The sequence below is a fragment of the Kryptolebias marmoratus genome, linkage group LG5 (genome assembly GCF_001649575.2).
Source record: "Kryptolebias marmoratus isolate JLee-2015 linkage group LG5, ASM164957v2, whole genome shotgun sequence".
NCBI classification, from domain to species: Eukaryota; Metazoa; Chordata; class Actinopteri; order Cyprinodontiformes; family Rivulidae; genus Kryptolebias; species Kryptolebias marmoratus.
Genome location: NC_051434.1, coordinates 11,771,409 through 11,791,672, shown reverse-complemented (window position 1 = coordinate 11,791,672; position 20,264 = coordinate 11,771,409). Strand labels below are relative to the sequence as shown.

Genomic DNA, 20,264 nt, shown 5'->3' with positions numbered 1-20,264 from the left:
CATGAATGAAATCAGGCTGTCACTCAGTCATTAACGCTGATGGGAAACCTGCACGAGAGCGGGTCAACTCTCGTCTTTTCCTTCTACAGGTGATAAAACCTTCTATGTGGACTCGAACTGCAGAGTCCTTCGGCGTCTCTTTCAGCTCGCAGTCACCTCATCTTTAAAATTTGCCGCCTTTTTTTTTTTTTTTTTAACTGACAAACCTATTTCCTCTTTTCTTGACAAACGCCTACTTCCTCCTTCTGTGTCGCTCAGAGCTCTCCTAGTTGCTCTTTTTTTGCCTCGGTCGAAGTTGCACACAGTTGCGAAGCTCTCGCTCATGGCTTTTTAACGCTGAAAGCTCCTCGCCAGGCTGAGAGCCGCTCGGAGAACGCTCCTTCCCTCGTCCTTCTCCTTCACATCCTCCGGAAGCAGGTTGACTCGGAAAAAAGGCTGAAAGTTCTGCTGGTTGTCAAGTCCTTTTGGGTGAGTCGTTATATATTTTTTTTTTTTTTTTGTGTGTGTGTGTTTTTACTCTTCATGCTACACAGGATGCAGTAGGCCTCAGGGTGTGGCAGACTCTGCTCCCCTGTCTGCCTCCTGCCTCCTTCTGCAGTGGGCGCTGAGGCTGTGGTCAGATGTTTTGCTCTCTCTCTGAAGCGGTGAAGTCTTTGTGTGCACTTGGTGTGCTCTTTTTTTTTTTTTTTTTTTTTGCACGATCCAAAATGGGACTTGTCTGTGTTTTCTGTATCTCAACCAGAGAGGGGGGAAAAAAATGTTAATATCATATGGGTTGTAGGACATTTGAGGATTGAGACCTTATGAGGTTGGAAATGTGGTGTGTGTGTTTGTGTGTGCGTGTGTGTGTAGTTTACTTTTGGACCTGCAACAGAATGAGCACACTTTTTGGAAAGTTACAACTTGGCAATATGAGGATCCCCACAACTACAACTACACATTGTGGATTAGATGTTTGCCTTTGGGCTTAATTTTTGCCTGCTGTTCATATTTTCACTGGCAAGAGTCCTCTTTTTCTTTTTTGTCCTTGTCGTTTAAAAATCCCAACCTTGTGATTATCTTGGTTTTGCACACCACGATCCAGAGTATCTCCGATTGTTTCCGACTCGCTTGTTTGCCTCGGATTTCTCGCCCTGCCTGTGTTTTCTGCGAGGTGCGCGCCGGATTTCGCCGCACGAGAAAGGTCGGCTGATTGCCGGGGGGGGGGCTTTTGTGTGCGGATGGCACAGACGTTTGACAGGATATCCTGGCTGCGGCGGTGTTTTGAGAACTGGGGCTGGTTTCTCACACAAACAGGGCCTGCTGAGGGACACATGTGCCTGGCAGGAGTCACCAGGATGCAACATTCAAAACCTAACAAGACTGAACTTATTGTCCTTCTTTTGTTGTTATGAGGAAACAATTTGGTCTGATATTCTTTTTTTGCATCTGTATACCATATCTTTTAGTTTCTTATTGCATTGCACTTCCTTTTTCGGTTGATTCTTAAATCGTGACCCCAACCTTTCCTGTTTCCTTTTGTCGTCTTCTTTTGTTGTTGTTGTTTTTTTCCAGCCCTTTGTCTTAGCGGTTGTCGGACTTAGTTGTAGACATAAGAGCTTTAAGATTCTTTTAAGTGTAGTGACTCCATCAGCTTTTATCACTGGAGTATTTCAGGACTTTTGAGATGAAGTTCAAATGAAGAAGAACAGCAGCGGCGGCGGTCTTAGAGAGGCAGATGTTGCTCCTCATCAATCTAAGGATTTAAGACATTTCCCAACCATTTGGAGTTCTGCAAAGGGAATGCTCATTCTCAAGGGGGGGGCACTTTGAAGACGAGAGTGGATGTCCCAGCAAGTTCATCCCGAGGTCAGACTGTGCAATGCCCGGAGATGTTGCAGAACACCATCCCAAACCCTGCAGGCCTGAGTTAACGTTTTAAATATTCAAGTTCACGACAGCAAACTTCAATTGGACGAAAACTGAACAACAAGTATGACTTGTTTGTTGGGTTACTGCAAGAAAGACTTTTATTTGTTAAAAAGAAATGGCATGACAGCACATCTGTGGTTTGAGGCGAACCTAAGATAACAAATTTGAAATCCATTTGTTTGACAGACGAGACTAAAATAAAGAGATTTGATCGTAAGGCGCAGCAGAGCCATGTTTGGTTGAGTTTTTCCCACTTTTGGCGGGCTGATCATCTGGGCTTGTTTTGAAGCCACGAGCCCAACCCTTTTACATCTCCGCCCTCCAAAATGTTCTACCGCTCAGGCTGGCGGTCCGAGCTCCGAATCAGCCCGAAGTGGGTCGCCCGGCAGGACGATGGTCGCAAACAAAGCAGCAAATCTGAAACAGAATGAAGCTTTAAAAACAGTTTAGTTTGATTGGGGGAGAACTGTGACGGGGTAATAAATACCTTCATCTCTCAACGTACTGAAGCAGATTTATTTTATGACCGTTTCGCAGGACTGGGAGGGTCTGGGATCCTGTAATCTGCCGTACGTGAGCTGAAAGGATGTGTGTGTGTCTCTACGTGCCCGCACAAGGTGTAACGTAATCGGGTTATGTCAGAAGTGTGGAAGTTTAAAGGCGTCGGGATCAAAGCGACCGTCGCTCTCGGTCCTTGGCGCAGCGTTGGCAGCCCTTTGTCTCAGCTCTCACATGAAGGATGATGCAAACCTGCCGTCGATCCCCTGCAGCAAGGTGGGCCCCCCCTTTGTGAAGGCATCAGATGTAGAGCTAGAAGGGATTCCTCTGAAATCGACGCGGCTCGAAACCAAACGCAGGCACACCCAGGAAGGAGAAAACTGCATGAATGTTTGTTGAAAGTTTTAGGTATGAAGTTGAGCTTTTTCTTTCTGACACGATCTGTAACAGGTAGTTTTAAACCAGTATTTAATGAGCTAAAACCTCCTTAGTTAAAAAAAAACAACAGAAAAAACTAAATATGCAACAGTTTACTTAAAACAATATATTTTTTTAAATAAGGGGATTTTTGTTTTGGTCAAAACGGTTGGAATCGGACTTATTTACAATTGAGAAATGTAGTAAAAACATCTAAATGGGTAAATAAGGCATGGCAGCAATAATGCAGCCTTTATTTTGGTCTGGAGTCAGAGGGTTTCCACATGTTGGACGTCTCAGCCTGTGACGGCTTAAATGTCGGAGAAATATAGCGGGTTAAAATCAGGTCACCTGTAATTCCAACCCCGACAGTCTGGAGTCATAAAGAGCGAGGCTCCATAAATGTGTTAACCGAGGCTTTCAGGTCTTTATCAGGACCGAGTGTCGTCGGTCACGCCATCATCGTCTCCTTCTCTTCCCCGTCACCATTAAGTTGGTGAGAGGGCCAGCCGGCTGTAATTCAGCTGTCTCCTGTGAAGGACTTTGACAGTCTTTTATTTTTAATAACCTCTTCAGTTTACTTATAGGTTCTCCAACATCCACAGCTCTTTACTTTTACTTTTTTTTCTTGATTTCTTTCATGTGTGGCCTTTTTTCTCTGTTTTTCTTTTTTCATCCATTTTTCGTTGCACATTCAATTATTTACCTTTTGTATATTGTTTAAATGCTGTGTAATGCCTGTATGCACCTCCCTTTAATCCTTTTCACCAGCATGCTTACTCCCTTCTCCCGTTTCCTCTGATGTTCCCTCTCATTTCTCACCTTTAGCACCCCTTTTTTCTCCCCTCACCCCACTCTCCTCATATTACAGAGGATGTGACCTTCACATAACACATCATGAATTATTAAGGTGAAACTGAGCCCGGCTCAACAAATCAGAGGGCTTTTCTCCTCTCCCTGCTCCTTATTGATGGTTTTGTACCTTAGTTCAGACTTCTGGCACCAGATCAGATCACCAGTTTCTAACACAATGTGTAACTATATATTTTCTCTACTCCCGAGGATTTATATCCACTTAAACTGAAAAGCGTGTTACGGTTAAGCATAGATCCTGATCCATAGCTTAGAATATGTCTTGTGATTTTAATGTTTTGGCAGCATATTGTTGTGTGCGGCGCATCACTGTAGTCTTAACTGAAAGGAAAAAGGGAGGAAGTGCCTTAATAGTTCTTGCACATTTTTAATTTCTGTTTTTTATTGAATTCTGCAGCGCAACAATGCGACTTGTCAGCGTCTGACGGAAGCACAAGGCTTCAGATGTGGGGAAACAAAGCCATCGAGTCCCCGTCCTGTAAACAATGAAGTAGGCCATTTTAAGTAAAAAAAAACCAAGGGGATTGTTTTGATTCACGAGCTGCTTTCAGCCTCCCGGCGGAGGCGAAAAATAAACTTTTTACTCATCCACGCCGAACCGGGCCGGAATATAGATCACCTGCTCTGACACGATGAGCTCTGACAGCAGCTGGCTCCGTAACGCGCCTCCATTTACAGGAAAGTGGCTGTGATGAGATGTCAATGTGACGAAATGGGAATTGACGCGCAGACCTCCGGGCTCACCGTAGACACAGGGATACACACATCCCCACACACACACACACACGAAAACACAAAAACAAAACCCCGCTTCGAGTTGTTTTCGGTGTGTCGGCTCCAGGAAAAACACGTTGATCAAACGAGCGGCGAAGCACTCGTCAACCTGCTCGTTGGGTGTGCTGGTGTGTCGGGTCGCTTTGTCTCCCAATTAGAGTGGAGCCTGTTTTTTAAGGGACGTACCCCGGCTGAGAGCGGAGCGATGTGTGTGTGTGTGTGTAGAGATGCAGTCAATAACCCTCAAGGCTGTCCATGTTTGAGTCATCTCAAGTCTCTTTCAGGCGACCAAAAAGCTGAGAATACGCTCCCAGATATAAACTCACTCTGTTGTTACTGGAGCCAATCATCTGTCAGAAAGAGATGCTCGATCCTTTTACCTGAACTGACCTCTCACGTCTTACAACTTAGGTAGTTGTGGTATTATTTTATCTCTTATTGCACCAATGTAAATTTGACTTAAATGCTAGTTTAAGCATACCCACATTGGTATTTGTAATTATTTTTCTGCTGCAGTCACATTTAATTTAATCTTATTTAACATAGCTGCTTCTTTCTGTAACTTGCTCCATTCTCCAGTTTCATAATGTCTGCAACCATTGGTGCAGAATCTGCACACAAATCTGAAATGAGCGGATCAGGTGTGAGTTAGCTGACCTTCCTGTAGTTTATAATAACAGCTTATTTAAGGTTTTCACCGCTGAACACAAACAACTGGCTGAATTCCTCCTGAAGCCTCAGACGGGGTTGGCCATTAAATTCGACGCTATTTTCAACCAATAAAACCGGGAAGTTTTACCAATTAAAGTTCAAACGGCACAACTGGAGCATATGAGCTGCGCACTTCTACGAGTCCCCGAAGCGTCGTCCTCTCCTTGTTTTAATCGCGTTTTAACTTTTAAACAGCTGATTTTTAAGATGACACCGTCCCTCGGGTTGGCATTAAAAGGCAGCGGGCTCGTTGGGTTTTTTTGCCTCACACTCACCATTCTTTTTCCCCCAATTTATTTATTTATGCTGTTTTTAATTAGCAGCACATTATGAGTGATGACTGCAGTGTTTAACCGTATAAACTGCGCTGTGGTTAAAATTGAAAAGGTCGAAGCAGAGTTTTGTTTATTTCCCTGGTGCTTGCAGAGACTGGAACTGTTCCGGTCAGTTGAAATCACTACGCAAACTGCATCGTAATGAAAAAACAGCAACAGCGGCCTGAAAATTATATATTTTTTGTTTGTTTGTTAGCTTCTTAGGGCTCTCAAGTCTTTTAAATGTCCTTTCTGTATTACTAAGGACACCGTATCCCATTTTTACTGACAGTTGTCACCTCAATTAAATGGTGGCTGTAAACAATATCTGCAACATAGTGACGTTCTCTTTTATTACTAAAGCAAAAGCTTGTCTGAACTCTGCATGCTGTCACTGAGCAAAGATCCACAGTTGCACACGACAGTAAACGGTTTTCTCCCGACTTTATTTTTCTTTGAAAACGTACAGATGAACGCACAAATAAGCACCAGGAATCCAGCGTTGTTCCTGTCAAAATGCACCATTTAAAGGACAGACTTGCACGCTACACCTGCTCTATAGCACTGACAATTTTTTTGTTTCCTCTTCTAGAAACCGTAACCACCAAGGTCCCTTCTGAAACCAATCTAGACTAAACTAATAAAACTAGAATAATAGTTATAAAGGAGATGGTTAGGATCTATCTCAGGGGTTTTTGCTTTTCTTAATGAAATAGTCACTCATCATTTGGCAGCGGCTCCATTAAAATATACTGTAAAATTGGAAAATAATAGGCACAGCATTGAGTTTTAGTACAAACATTTGTGGACTAATGCAGTAAGTATTGCACCAAGGGACGCATGGTCAGGAGACGGTCGCTGGTTTTCTGGACACTGATTACTTCTTTTGTTTGCACTAATAGTAAAGCTGCAGCCATGTTTTACGTCTATAGTTGAACATTAAATTGAAGCTGTATTTTCTCTGTAGCTGGTTGACAAATGTTGCAACAATACTGGACCAGTAACGGCTGAGAATAGCCTGTTTTCACACCCAAATCAGGATATTTCATGCAGCTGAAGTAGATGGAAGCTCTTTAGTTCAAATATGTCATAAATGTTGAAGGATTTAGAGATTGTTCAAACATTCACACTTTTTAATGCGTTTTTGTAAGATTGAGTAAACAGACACTATAAAGTCCTTTTTCTTTGATAACGGGACACAGATAAATCACAGCTTAACACCAAAAAGAAGCATTTATTCTTTTATTTTTACTATTTCTTTATGTTGCACTGCATTGTGTTCTCTCATCAAGACAACTGCAGTTATTTTTGTTGTTGCCAATCATGAATACCCCCAAACTAATTTTAACTCTCAAATACTAAAAGGATTTGGATTCTTTTGTGTTGAAACCAAGAGGGAGTATCCATAAGACTCCTGGATTTGATCTTAATGTATAATAAGATATTTGCGGTTCAGTTTGGGAGGAGAACGAATGTCTTTTTCCTGGTTCTGTAATAATCTGTCCATTAGTTGTGGGGACGTTTCCAAAACCACAAATCAAAGTTCCGTCCGTGGATTTATCTTCTCGGCGCTGTAAATATCTGTTGAGAAATTCTCAGCAATCCATCCTCTTCACTGTGGGCCGACGTGGTGAACCAAGCAACGGAACGACGCCGAAGCCCCTGACGGTCGAAGACTCGGCCTAACATCTTGGCAGGCTGTTTCTCGGCTGCGAGACACTTCCTGGTTTCCTTTCCCGCGTCTCTTTCTGAGGGGAATCGTGGCGTCGGTCTGTGTGAGCGCAGCATTCGCCGACCAGCGTTGTTCGTCGAGGAACCATATGTTTTCTGCTTGAGTTTTAAAACTGGGAGGAAATGAGGAAACGCAACCCTGCAATCCCCCACATGCGCCGAGCGTCACCCGGTCTTCAGGAAGTATTTAACATGCATTATGAAACCAATCTGCTTTTCAATGGGCGCACTCATTCATATTTCGCCGGCGAAATTCAAAGCAGAAGGCTTGAATGAGTCATTCTCGTCGAGTTGTGACAGATGTGACTTGAGTATGCCACTCGTTTCGGAAAGAAAACGCATCTACATCTGAAGCCATTGATGCAGCAGCTGCCATAGGAACGGCCCCTTGAATTAAGGCTACGTGGATTATTATGGGGTGACTCACACACAACACCAGACCACTTTTATTAGGTATACTATCTTTAAATCAGAAGTTTATGTACAAAGCGCTGTGTGTGTTGAATACACACATTAAAACACTTGCTCTGTATGTACTCATGCACGCTGGATTAGAATCTATAAATCATTTACGACTTCCTGCTCTATAATGTTCTCCCAGGAGTTAGTCCAAGACTATTTATATGCTTTATTGATTGAAATAAAAGTGTGTAAGCAAACTTCTTCAGCAGAAAGCTGTGTAGACGGGCTAAAAAGGTGAACGACTGATGCCGTCTGTTCAGAAGCGGATTTGCCTCGCTGCTGCTTTTTATAAGTAATTTGACTGCTCGCCCATCGTGGGTCCTCAGGCTTATCGTGGAGAACCCACAGGGTTTTTCCTCCGAGTTCGGCTGTTTGCTCCTCTAACTTCGGTCATTAGTTTGGATAAACTCAGGATTAAGAATGTTGGAGTAGAGTAATAGTATTCATGGGCTTTCCTGCGCTTTAGGGAATTGAATTTGAATTTAAAATTGGAGACATCGAGCCTGTTTGAGAGTCGATCTGTTTGCGGTCTGACCAATAAAAGACCGATATAAGTTCATCAGACGGACATGACTGGGCTCACTGTGATCCGACGCAACGAGAGATCACTTTTCTAGGCTGATTCTGACTTTTCTAATGCTTTGAGCTGCCATTTTTGAGTTTCGCCAATGCCACTTTCTCTATAGGAACTCTAAATAACACACAGAATATGACTTTTTTTCTAGGTTTTGGCCGAATTTGAACCCTGACTGGAATTGTTGAATTGTAATTCGACATAGAACGTTTACAGTAAAACAAGCAGCAAAAAAAACAAGTTTTCTCTCCATCACTGGAAAGCTTTAAGAAATGTGAGCACTCACTTAGTTTTTTTTTAGCCTCCTACACTAAAGATGTGCTACTGTTAGCTCAGATTAGCTTCGTAGCAGTGGTGTGTTCACAGGGCAGAAAAGCACCAGATTTGTTGTGATGCATTCACTGACTGATCGGTTGGTCACTGATCATTTATTGGTGTAAAATCAACCAATTCTGGTCAACTTGGTGCATCCTGGGCTTCTATATGTTATATTTTATTATGCAGGATGGTATCGTGTTGAGTTAGTAGCCTAGAATAAAAGCTGCAGCATTACGTGCTCCAATTATTATTTTTGTTTCTAGTTTCATCTGAAGAATAAAATGTTTCGGGGGACATTTCTCCTGATCCATATTCACAATATGAAATATTATTTAAACCAAACTTTAGATCAAACTGGAGCATTTCCTTCCCTCTCTCCTTCACGACGAAGTGAATGTCAACTAGATGCTTTTATTCCGCTTTGACGCTTCTGCTGTAGTTTCACTTTTCAGGAAGCAATTAGCTTTAGCTCCATGCCGAATGTAATAACAGCCTGACTGATGTTGAGTTTCTCTGCCCGGTGATTCCAGAAAACGGGCTCGGCGTTTGAAAGCACGTACTCGGGAGGCGCGCTCGTTTATTGTTTCCGAGACTTCAAACCTCTTCAGCAGCCTAATTAAAAGATAATAAAAGTGGCGACTTTTGTCAGTGCTGTCCCCATATTAAGCAAGATAAGGATGGGACACCTTTTTTCCCTAATAATTATTGTACCAATGTGTCACGGTGACGATGCTTTTACTTGTCTGAAGGGTTGTTTGTGTCAGACAGAGCTTCAGAGACGAAATATTAGGGTTTGGTGAAAATGCACTGAAAAGGAAACAAAGTGCTGACCTGAAACTGAATCAAATGAAACGTGATGATTGTAGAAACACGCTGATGTTTTAGCCATTTTGATTGGGTGCAGTTAGGGGCCAAAGCTAAATATTAAAGGGGTACTTCCAGCTGAATTAGGACTTAATTTCTCTTTGAAAAGGAGTTAAATAACTCTAATCTACTTGGCGTTTCTATTACTGAAAAGTTCTGAGATAACAGTCTGTGGAAAAGCTTGTAATAAGGTAATAAAAGTGATGTACTAATTTTATTCGTACTTAACGTTCACCCGTAGACTCAAAAACATTACGCAACTTCTTTTAAAGGTTTCATTAAATTGTCAAAAGAGCTGAAAGCTAATTTTATCCGATGTTATGATCTTTATACTGAATTCCTTCTGCTTTCAAACTACTGGGACGCTTTTGTCGCCGTAAATGGGACCAGAATAGCTTTCAAACTCAACTCTTGTTCTGCGAAACTCAAATAATTTTTCCCTCCTGGTATATTGAAATGAGTCAACTGAATTAAAGCGGTGAAGTTTGTGACTTTCCAGTCCACTCGTCCAACTTTGACATTTCAGTAAATTAGCAATGCAATGTAGAGTTGGACTTAACCTGTGAATGCACCACGCAGAGATAAAAAAAGGTCCGAAGCCACAAATTAAGCTCGTATTTGCCTGTTTGGGTTCATTTCAGTTGGTGTTAGAAGTTGAGCTCTGCGTTTTTCAGTGTCTGTATGATCCAGGCATTACTTGAAGACTGCAGCCGAGTGTCCCGTGAATCACCTGTGCTCTGGTTTAATCCAGGAATAACACTTATGCTTTCCAACCTGGCAACACGACCTCCAGATATTTTTAAATTCGGATCGTCTGTGTTTATCTGACCAGTTCGGTCGAAGTATTTCAAAAGCTTGCCTCACATTCTGCAAACCTTCAGTGGTTTTATTTTACTTCAGCAAATACATTTGTTGCATCAGGCCGGCTGCGCTCCTAGTTTACACCTTTTTCAGACGTGTTTATCTCTTCTGCGTCTGTTATTTCATCAGTTGTGTGCGATACTGTCAAACTTCTCCTAAAAGAAGTTGTTTTAATTCTTGACTAATATATCCTGCATTTTTCTGTCTCTTCTCTCTGGTCGCTCTTGTTCTGCAGGTTTGGATGAGCCCCCTCCCGTAGTGGTGCCAGAGGTGTGAGGCAGCGAGACCCGCACCAAACACCTCCCCCGGCAGCCATGCCGCCGCCGGCAGACATCGTCAAGGTGGCCATCGAGTGGCCGGGGGCGTTCCCCAAGCTCATGGAGATAGACCAGGTACGTGCCGGACGCTCACGACCCAAATATAACGGTACAGTCTTTCAAACCGACCAAGATGGAGCTCTGAACCGACCGTCTGGCAGGTTGCACCAACACACCCCGTATTGCACGTTCTGTCTGAACGCGTTAGTGCAGATAATGAAGCGGCTCGGCGGCGCTGGGCGGATGTGATCAGGGTACGACGCAGCTTCTGTGTTCCCAACAATTAATCTAATTAGCCTAAAGGAAGTGCCCTTAATTAAAGATGTTTAACAAGTAAGGAAGCTGCACAAACACAGCCTCGGCTTTAACGGCGTTCCACCGAGCGTGGCGAAGGGAGGCTTTCGAATAAACGACGTGATGGAGATGTCAGAGTTAAAATTCTGATGTTTCGTGTCGGATCAACCTGACTCGTCGATCACGACGGATGCAGAAACCATCAGGCAGACAGAGGCGGGTTGGATCCCGTAGGAAGCTTCGCACCTTTACAAGGACGGGGCTTTTTTTTTTTTTACCCAATTTAAATGTGGCACATAGGTTATTATTTGTTATATTGCATGAGGATTATTATCAAAAATTGTAAATGGGTCTAGATTTAATTGCAGGTTTTATGTCAGTGCTCTGCGAATGACTTCTTGTAATTAAACGGCATTTTTATGGCACCTTTCCAGTCTTGTTGACTCTGTGCGAGTTACTGTAAGAGTTTAATTAACCCATTCACTCTCACACACCCACTCGTGCGCAGACGAACACATTGTCAGCGTGTGTGTGTGTGTGGGGGGGGGGATCACGGCCAAGGACGCGGTGATATGTGGACCGGAGAAGTCGAGAATCAAGTTTCTTATTACTCAGAGTGTGTTTATATGACTAAACAAAGCTAACAAAAAGTGCCTTTTTTTCTCTCTCTCTCTCAGAAAAACAAACTAATTGGCGAGTCATTATTGCATGTATAACTTACAGATTACGGATTTATTTATTTTTTACATCCTGCAGCACAATTTGCAAATCCCAGCCAACTGACATTCCTTCTATTGTCTCCAAGCTGCACAAGAAAAGTCACGAATTTCATCTTGTTCTGCTTAAAGACCATAAATGTGACAAAAGGTCTAAACTGAAAACATCGTTTTGACACTTTGAATCTTTGCTGTTTGCAGCAGCTAGTGCATGAAGACGGCTTTTAATAGTAGAAAGCTACAGTGACTTTTATTTGGTATTTAATCAACAATTAAAATAGATTTTATGTTCTTATGATTTAATTCTGTGGAGAATAATGATGAGAACAAGTGTAGTTTTTTTTTGAAAAGTTGTCTGACTTCAAAAATTACAGCTGGTATAGTTCCTGCTCAACCTTTTTTATTGTTTGTTTTTATGAATTCATTACAACTAAAGATTTATTATTTATTTAAGTTGTCTACACATGACTCCCAGCCGTGCTGTGTGTGAGCAGATGTCTCCAAAAATACTGAATAACTAATAACATAATGGTCTCAAATGACATGTATGGAGGCCATGTTTGCTGTCTGACTGCACATATAGTGTGAGATGGCCTTTTCTGTGTGTGTGTGTGTGTGTGTGTGTGTGTGTGAGACTCACAGAAGAGCTAATTACAGTACAAGCCATGAGTCACTGAGGCAACTGGAACTACAAATTGCCCTTCTCATTGGATACGTCGATGAATGGAGCACTGAGCTACGGAGCACATGTGTTTCTGGTTGCCCCATGCTTTAAACGCGCTGCTGCAGATTTTAGGGACTTTTGTATGCCGTGACCCTCATCGTCAGCCTTATTATCACCAAATTCTGAATTGCCTTTTTAGTTCAGTCAGATTTGAACCACCTGTCCTCGTGTCCCCCCCCACCCCCCCACCCCTCCTCCGCTCCGTTTCCACCTCTCTTATCTGTCATCTTCCCTTTGTTCCACCTATGTTTTCCCCCTCCTCCCTTGTATTTCTTTGCTTTCACTCATTCACTTCCACTCCTCCTCCCTTCATTGTGTTGCAAGTGTGAAACTGTGCCTCCCCCTCTCTCCCCCGCTCCTCCCCCCTCTGCGTCTCCGTACAATGGGCCCTGCAGTAGCATATGGCTGTCTGAGTCATGCCATGAGGAGTGGGCTTCTGCTGCTCCGCTTGTCTCCAGACCCGGAGGAAAGAGTGTTCACTTGTTGTTCGTATGTGAGCGGGGGTGTGCATGAATACAAACGTGTGTGTGGGTGTGTGTGACGTAGGTGTGTTTACGTGGCAACATGCACTCTTGTTACTGTTCGTGCTTTACATGTCTGAGCGTGTTACGTGTGTGTGTGTGTGTGTGTGTGTGTGCGTGTGTGTGCGCGTTTGATCTGCCTCTATGTTTACTGTTTAATTCAGTTTAATTCAAGTCAGATATACTTCATTAATCCCCGGGGGGAACTTGTTTGGTTTCAGTAATCTACAAGTGGAATAAAAAAAACTAAAACTAGAGGAATAAAAATGCTGAGCGCCGAATGAGTTTACTGAAATTTGCGGAAGAAGCTGAAACTGAGTCATTGAAGCTAAAAGAAGCAGAAGACTACCTAAAAGTAGCAAAACGCTAGGTAAAAGCTAAAGGAAAGAAAATGCTAGCTAAAAGTATTAAAAACGAAAAGTTAAAGGGAGCAGAAGGTTAGCTAAAGGAAGCAAAACAATAGCTAAAAGACTAAATGTGAACTAATAGCTAAGCAAAGCAGAAAGACTACCTGAAAGTGCCTAAACACTAGCTAAAAGCTAAGAAAGAAACAAAAATCTACCTAAAACTAGCAAAAGGTTAGCTAAAACCTAAACAAGGCAGAACACTAGCTAAGTGGTAAAACACAAAAATTATTGAAAAGCTAGCTAAAGGGTAGAAGAAGCAAAAGGCAAGATAAAAGTATTAAAAGACTAACTGAAAGCTAAAGGGCGCAAACGGCAAGCTAAAAGTAGCAAAACAATAGCTAAAAGTTAAAAGAAATGGCTAGCTACAGGCAGAAAGAAACAAAATTCTACCTGAAAGTAGCAAAAGGTTAGCTAAAAGCTAAACAAGGCAAAACACTAAAAGAAGCTAAACTCAAAGTATTGAAAGGCTAGCTAAAAGTAGTACAATAATAGCTAAAACTGTTAAAAATGTTTTTAAAGGAATTGAAGACATGCATTTTCATGAGGAAAATATTTGTAAATATAATGAAATATTTTGAAAACTACAGCAGTGAGAAAAGCCTAAAGTCACAGCACCCGTCTCCTGAATGAGCTGAACGATTTCATATCCGAACAGCTAAAATGGCTGAAAGTAGGCAGAGATAGATGGTAAAAAAATGTACGGGAAAAACAAAAATATAAAATGTTGTTCATATAAAAATTAGCAGCCTTTTCGTATAATGTGTGTATAATGTGTAAATCACTGGGCGTGGTTTCAGCTCACTGCCAGCTGAACCGTTTGTTCTGTGAGAGATAAAGCCCAGAACCAGCAAGCCGAAGGAGGACGTATTGCAGAAGTTAGACATGCTTCATTCAGTAAATAAGTTCTTCTCATAGACAGCAATAGTATCCCAGCTAAACGGCTCGTTCATTTAATGTGCAGTAAATATAAGCTGTAATCGTTGTTCAACTTGACTGCGTTTAAATCCAAGTCTGAGGGGGAGTGATTACAGGTGCAGCCAGTGATAAGAGTCGTTTCACTGCCATCAAAAGTCTAATCGAGACACAACGGCAGGGCTTTCTTTAGGGAAGTAAGAAATCTCACTTCTGATTTGCAGCATTTCACTCAGAACATAACCCAGTGTTTCAGTTTGTTGTGCCGACATGAAATGGAAACAAGATATTCCATTTATATTCTAGTTTACGAGCTGCAGAGTGTAGTATGATTAATCACCACCTCCCACATTACATCCCTCCCACTCCCGTGTTTTCCAATCATTGTTCTTGGAGTTCAACCATCCGGCACATTTTAGACGTTTCCCCTCTTTCCACGCACCTGATTTCTTATTTCAAGAGCTTGGCATCAAGTTCTGCAGAAACCTGGTCATGGTTTCTATTTAAATCAGGTGAACTGAAGCAGGAAAACATCTAAAACGCAGCAGTCGGTGTGCGCAGAGGACCAGGATCGGGGGAAACAATGCAGCGTTACATTAGCAACTCTGGCAAAACACAGCTTATTACTCAAATTTCCACTTCAGCCTTAAAAGCGGGCCTGGTTTTTATCTGCTTCCAGCTCTCTGCTGGAGCCGAGGCCGTCCGTCCTGAACGTCGGTGTGTGTTGCAGGACGCTGTGCCGCCGCGACTCTAAGAGGCGAAGGTTGGAGTACTCCAGGTAGCTTAATTCGATTACAGCTTGCTCCAAACATGACCTCATTCACGTTAAAGTAATCAGAAAAGCCTGTTTGAGCAGTTCTTCAGTTTCCCCAAAGAGAAATCAAATCGACTCGATGTAATTCTAACAACAGCAGCAAAAATAATTAAGAACAAAGCAGGTCTCCTCTCGTCGGCGTAAAATGTTGTTTTGGCGGACAGGAGTGACCTCGTGTATCTTTTTCTGCTGCAGCGCTGAAAAAGGTTCTGGTGGAAAAATAAAATGAACGTGAGAGGCATAAAGGTCCTGTTGAGATCTGCCACCTCTCAAGATTTAAAGCGGCCGTCCCCAACCTTTTTCACGCCACGGACCGGTTTAATGTCAGACAATATTTTCACGGCTCGGCCTTCAATGTGTGGCAGATACCGTAAATCCAACAAAATAAATAAATCATACGACTGTCGTTACAAACGGTGGTATTTTCTAAATATAACAACAGACGTGAATCTGCTGTGCACTGAAGCATAACATCTCGCCAGCAGCATAACATGACTAACACCGTCTCTGCCCCCGACGCTCTCTGGTCACCGTGGTAACGTTTAAACATGCCTTCAAAATAAGATGCACAGCAAAGACGAAGTATAAAGTGCATGGAAAATACAAACTCGCCCATAACGCTGAATCAGCGTGAGCCCTGAGCTGTGTGTCGCTGATGTCCAGTCTACTAATTTGGTTTTCCCTGGTGTTGCTAAATATGGCTTCATGTCGGTCAACCAACCTAGTTTGTTAGTCAGGCGCGGAAACCAGTTAGGCTTGTGGGTTTAACTTTATCGGTGACGCATCACGTGACCGAGACGAGCGTCAAGAGTGAATCTTAGACGGATGTAACGGAAAGAATCTGACCTTTTTTTTTTTTTCAAAATAAAACATCATTCAGACTCTGATAATAACTGAAACAGAAATAATGTAAGTGGTCCAGTACCAAATGACCCACTGACCGATACCTTGATGTATTTTATTCGTTATAAGAGTTGGCTACCATTACTGAGGTCAGTCGTGTCGAACGTTAGGAGCTGATCTGGTTGACTGTAGGGGGGGCTTGAAATGATATTTCCTGTGTTATGTCATTATGCTGCAAAGCCGTTAAAGAGCACCGGTTCTTACTTCTGCACACGTAAGAGTTGCACAACAGTTCAGTGCAGTCAGAGGAGGTAATCAGTGGTGTCGAGGAGAGATAATGGTAAGGAAGCAGGAGATTCTGTGGGAGTTCAGTCAGGAGAAGAGTGGATATGGAAGGGGGCTGGAAAGGGCTTCATATCTGAAGAATTAAAGTATATAATACACGCACCAAGTAATTTATGTAGCTCTTTAAAAATAAAAACACCCCACCAGTCTAAGCAGATGTTTTGATCAAAATGGGTTGTTCGTTCGGAAAAAATCAAACATTAAGAATAAAGTCGTGAGGAGCATGCTATTGATATTTATTTAAGTAATTTAATTTAAATTTTGTTTACTTCCAGCTGCCATGAAAGGCTGGTGGTCGTGTCATTGTGCGTTCATTCATCTGTCTGTTAGCAAAATGTGTCACGAGCCACAGCGCAGATTTTACTGAAACTCTCAGACAGTAATACGTCTACAACCGATTTGGCTTTTAGAGTCAGCCTGATCCAAGATGGCCGGCACCTTTAGTAAGCTCAAAAAAGGCTCGAACTCGGTCAGTTTTACAGATGTTGAGCTCGAGTTTGTTGTGGTAGTAGCTGAGAGTCATCACCAACGTTTACTCAGAGCTGTAACACATTAAAACTATCACATGCCAGGCAACAAGCATCCCTTAACATTTTTATTTATTATCTTGTATGCATTTCATAGCTAGATGCTGATAAAAATACTGTAAGTAAATCATCCTAAATGTTGAGCGGCTTTAGGTTAATAAACTCTCACACGTTCCTTACATTTATCACCTTTTATGATCTTCCAGTTTTCCTGCTTTTGGTCGTCCTCCAGTCTTTTACTTTGTTACCGCTCAACATCATCATCATCATCATCATCATCATCTGTTGCCCGGTTCTCCGTATCTCCACCCCCCCCCCCACTTCAGTGTTCTGCCTTTCATTCCTCCCATTAACTTCGCCTTGTTTCCCACACTTTTTTTTGTTGTTGTTTTCTCGTCTCCCTTTTGTTCGCACAACAGCCTCCCCTCCTCTTCTGCCCCCCCCCTTCCCTTTTTTCTTTCCTTGTCAAACGTGCCCACCATTCTGCCACCTCTACTCTGTAAATCTCCAACGCCGCAGCCTCTTCTCTCTGCTGCTGCCTAATCTCCAGAGATGCGCTCGCGCGAGAATGCCATTCAGTAATATGCTTTCGACGAATATAAATTCCTCCTAAACCCGTCTGCGTCTAGTTGGCGCGCACATTTATCCCGTGAACATTTAAAGTAGCAATTATGCCGACAAGATAAGAGCCTATTATTGGTAACGTTATAACGATGCAAGATTTTAATGATGTGCCCTGCAGCACACTTATTGGGTTAAATCCTAACCATGAATTTTAATCGTTTTGAACAGCAGCCAGTATGTGTGAGAAGGTTATTAACACCTGATGTGTTACAAGTTGGAGCTCTTACCTCATCGGTGTGCTCAGAAATGAAGCTTATTTCTCTAAAATGAGGTCGTTCAAAGAGCTTATCCTCAACAGGTGAGATATTAATTGTTCATGACCTTTTCACAGAGCTCTGCTTCAAAAGACCTGAGCTGGTTTTTCTTTTTCTCGGGTGGATGTTTTTCTTATTTAAGTCAAGAAACTTGTTTCTCTTTATATGCCTTTTTTAGGTGTTTACGTTTTATCTTTCATTAACCCTCTGAATATATCCAAAACCGTACAATTATAAATGGAAATCTTTGAGGTAATGTGTTTATTTAAGTCACTTCAGAGGCAGAATCTCTCCGAGCACTTTAACATACAACAATGACGAGAAGAAACCGGTGCAGCAGACGCGGCCGGCAAACTGTGGCACCAGGAGAAGGATAAATAAACACGAACAGTCTCTCATTGTTCCAGTCCGGCAGTATAAAATAATTGCGGCCCACTCTGAGGCGAGTGTTGTTTTAGGAAACTCGTCGCTGGACTCTGGACTAAATGCAGTTTTGCCTTTTTTTTGTTCGCAGAAAAAGCCTCTCTCAGCCATCATTAAAGAAGTGTGTGAGGGGTAAGTCTGCCTTTTGCATTTGGAAGTGCTCTTCAAAGGGCCTCTTTAAAAAAAAAAAAAAAGCACCTCTGTCTTCATGCTTAAATCATTTCTGAAGATGTGCAGCTTTTAGTAGCTATTAGTAAAGTGTGCCTTTTTATCCGTTTGATTCCTTTCAGGTGGTCCTTGGGAAACAACGAAAACTTTGCTCTGCAGGTTGCTGATGCAACAAATTTCTACATCACAGAGAAGGTTTGGTTATCTGTTTTTAACTGGAAGCAGCGGCAGGGAAGAAATGGTCCCAGGGCGCGCGCTAATCTCTGCCTGTACGTTTGAAATCCTCCACAGAACCGCAACGACATCAAGAACGGCTCCATCCTGCGCCTGACCACCTCTCCTGTAAGTCTCTGACGATAGGTGCACATCTGGATCATCTGGATCCTCGGTAGCTTTAGTGGTCAAGCCGTTTACGTTTCGCCCCCCGCAGTACCAGACGGCCGTGCAGCTTCACGAGCGGATCCAGTCGTCGAGCATGGACGCCAAGCTGGAGGCGCTGAAAGACCTGGCCAACGCGTCGCGGGACATCACCTTCGCGCAGGAGTTCATCAACCTGGACGGCATCTCGCTGCTCACCCAGATGGTGGAGAGCGGGACGGAGTAAGTCGGCCTGCCTGCCTGCCTCGTTTGCTCAGCTGATCCAATGTTTTTCCTCCTCTTTCACTCCTCCCGGTGTGACGGATGCGACAGTCTGCGTGTTCATCTTAGACAGCGACTCGATCCAAGCGGTCCATCCAAATGTTGGATTTTCAAATTAAATCAGACAAAAACCTAATTCCAAGTGTTCAAATTTAATTGGAACCCTGTAATTTAATGTCTTCAGCTTGTGGCCGCGGCATCCCTGCACTTTCTCACACGTCTGACAGATTTATATACATCCAGCTGGGTCTTCAGGTGGAACTCAACACAGACCTGAACCTCTTGGAGCTGCGCTGTACGCTCCGACTGGTCCAAAGCATTCAGACCCATTGTTTTCTTAGGTGGTGCCTGATGCAGAATGTCGTTAAATTTACGTTTCTGTTGCCACCTTTTGACATGAACTTAATCATTTTCTATCACTAGAAGGACTGCCGTCACCCTGTATTAACTAGGAACCAACTATAGTGTGCTAATAATAACTGAAAAGGAAATAAAATTTGCAGAGTTCAGAAAGAAACTGACTTTACTTCTTACATAACAATTGGGGGAAAATGTTTGACAAACCTGCTCGGTGTTGCTTCTCAAACATACCAAGAAAAGTCAGCTAAAATGACCTGCGTTTTAAAATGAATGATTGTTCAGAACCGACCCACAGCTAGAACACCACACAACATGCTGAGGATTTCATTCAGGCGTGGAAAAGATTTTCCTGATAGGAATGCATATCGCCCGCCGCTTTTCCAAGCAGAGCCACAGTCTGAGAGAAATGAGTTGTAGCCGTCCTAATCAAACCTTTCAAAATAAAGTTTGTTGTTAATGACTCTCAACTGCAATCACATCACATTTTAGCTCGATATCTATAAAACAGACTGAGTTAGAGCCATTTTTGTGTGTTTATCGATCAGTTGGCTGCGGCGGCCAACTTGAACTGAGTTGGATCCAAAATTTAACTTGTTGGAAATGTACATGTAAATGTACATGTAAATGTGACGACTTTCTGAGAGTTTTGTTAGAATTAGTCCAATGGTTCATTAGATATTTTGGTAACAGAGCTGCTTTTGAACGGCGATAACTAAACGGAGGCTCCTTTTATGTAACGTTGGACCTCACACAGGAGGGCAGACTGTTCATCAGATCTGTAAAACGGCGAGCAGTAAAGGAAGCAGAAAGCCCCGGAGACCCAGTTGAAGGTTAAGGAGAGGCCTTTTTTTTTCTTAGCCGTGATACCAGAGTGTGTGTGTGTGTGTGTGTGTGTGTGTGTGTGTCAGTAGCACGCTGTGTAACTGTAAAAAGTCAAAACTAAAAGAATTGTTGGAATGCAAATGCTCACACACACACACACACTGTCAAGCTGGCAGCTGCAAAGCGAGCGAGACGTGCTCGTTTTGTGCTTTCTCATCTTCAAGAATCGTTTGCATAATAAGTCCG

General features: G+C 42.7%; 1 protein-coding gene across 2 annotated transcripts in view; it reads left to right on the top strand.

The window, feature by feature from the left end:
• elmo1 (engulfment and cell motility 1 (ced-12 homolog, C. elegans)) overlaps positions 1 to 20,264 on the top strand; it is an 88,392-nt gene that overhangs the window by 21,091 nt on the left and 47,037 nt on the right. Inside the window, exons 1-6 of one of the 2 annotated variants that reach the window (XM_037975803.1) lie at positions 237 to 468; positions 10,544 to 10,700; positions 18,121 to 18,161; positions 18,320 to 18,392; positions 18,489 to 18,539; positions 18,628 to 18,797. In XM_037975803.1, the coding sequence (XP_037831731.1) occupies positions 10,623 to 10,700; positions 18,121 to 18,161; positions 18,320 to 18,392; positions 18,489 to 18,539; positions 18,628 to 18,797 (413 nt within the window). In that variant the 5' untranslated portion in view covers positions 237 to 468; positions 10,544 to 10,622. Of the gene's footprint in view, positions 1 to 236; positions 469 to 10,543; positions 10,701 to 18,120; positions 18,162 to 18,319; positions 18,393 to 18,488; positions 18,540 to 18,627; positions 18,798 to 20,264 lie in introns of those variants that run through there. The other variant, XM_017424409.3, reaches the window with a different exon arrangement.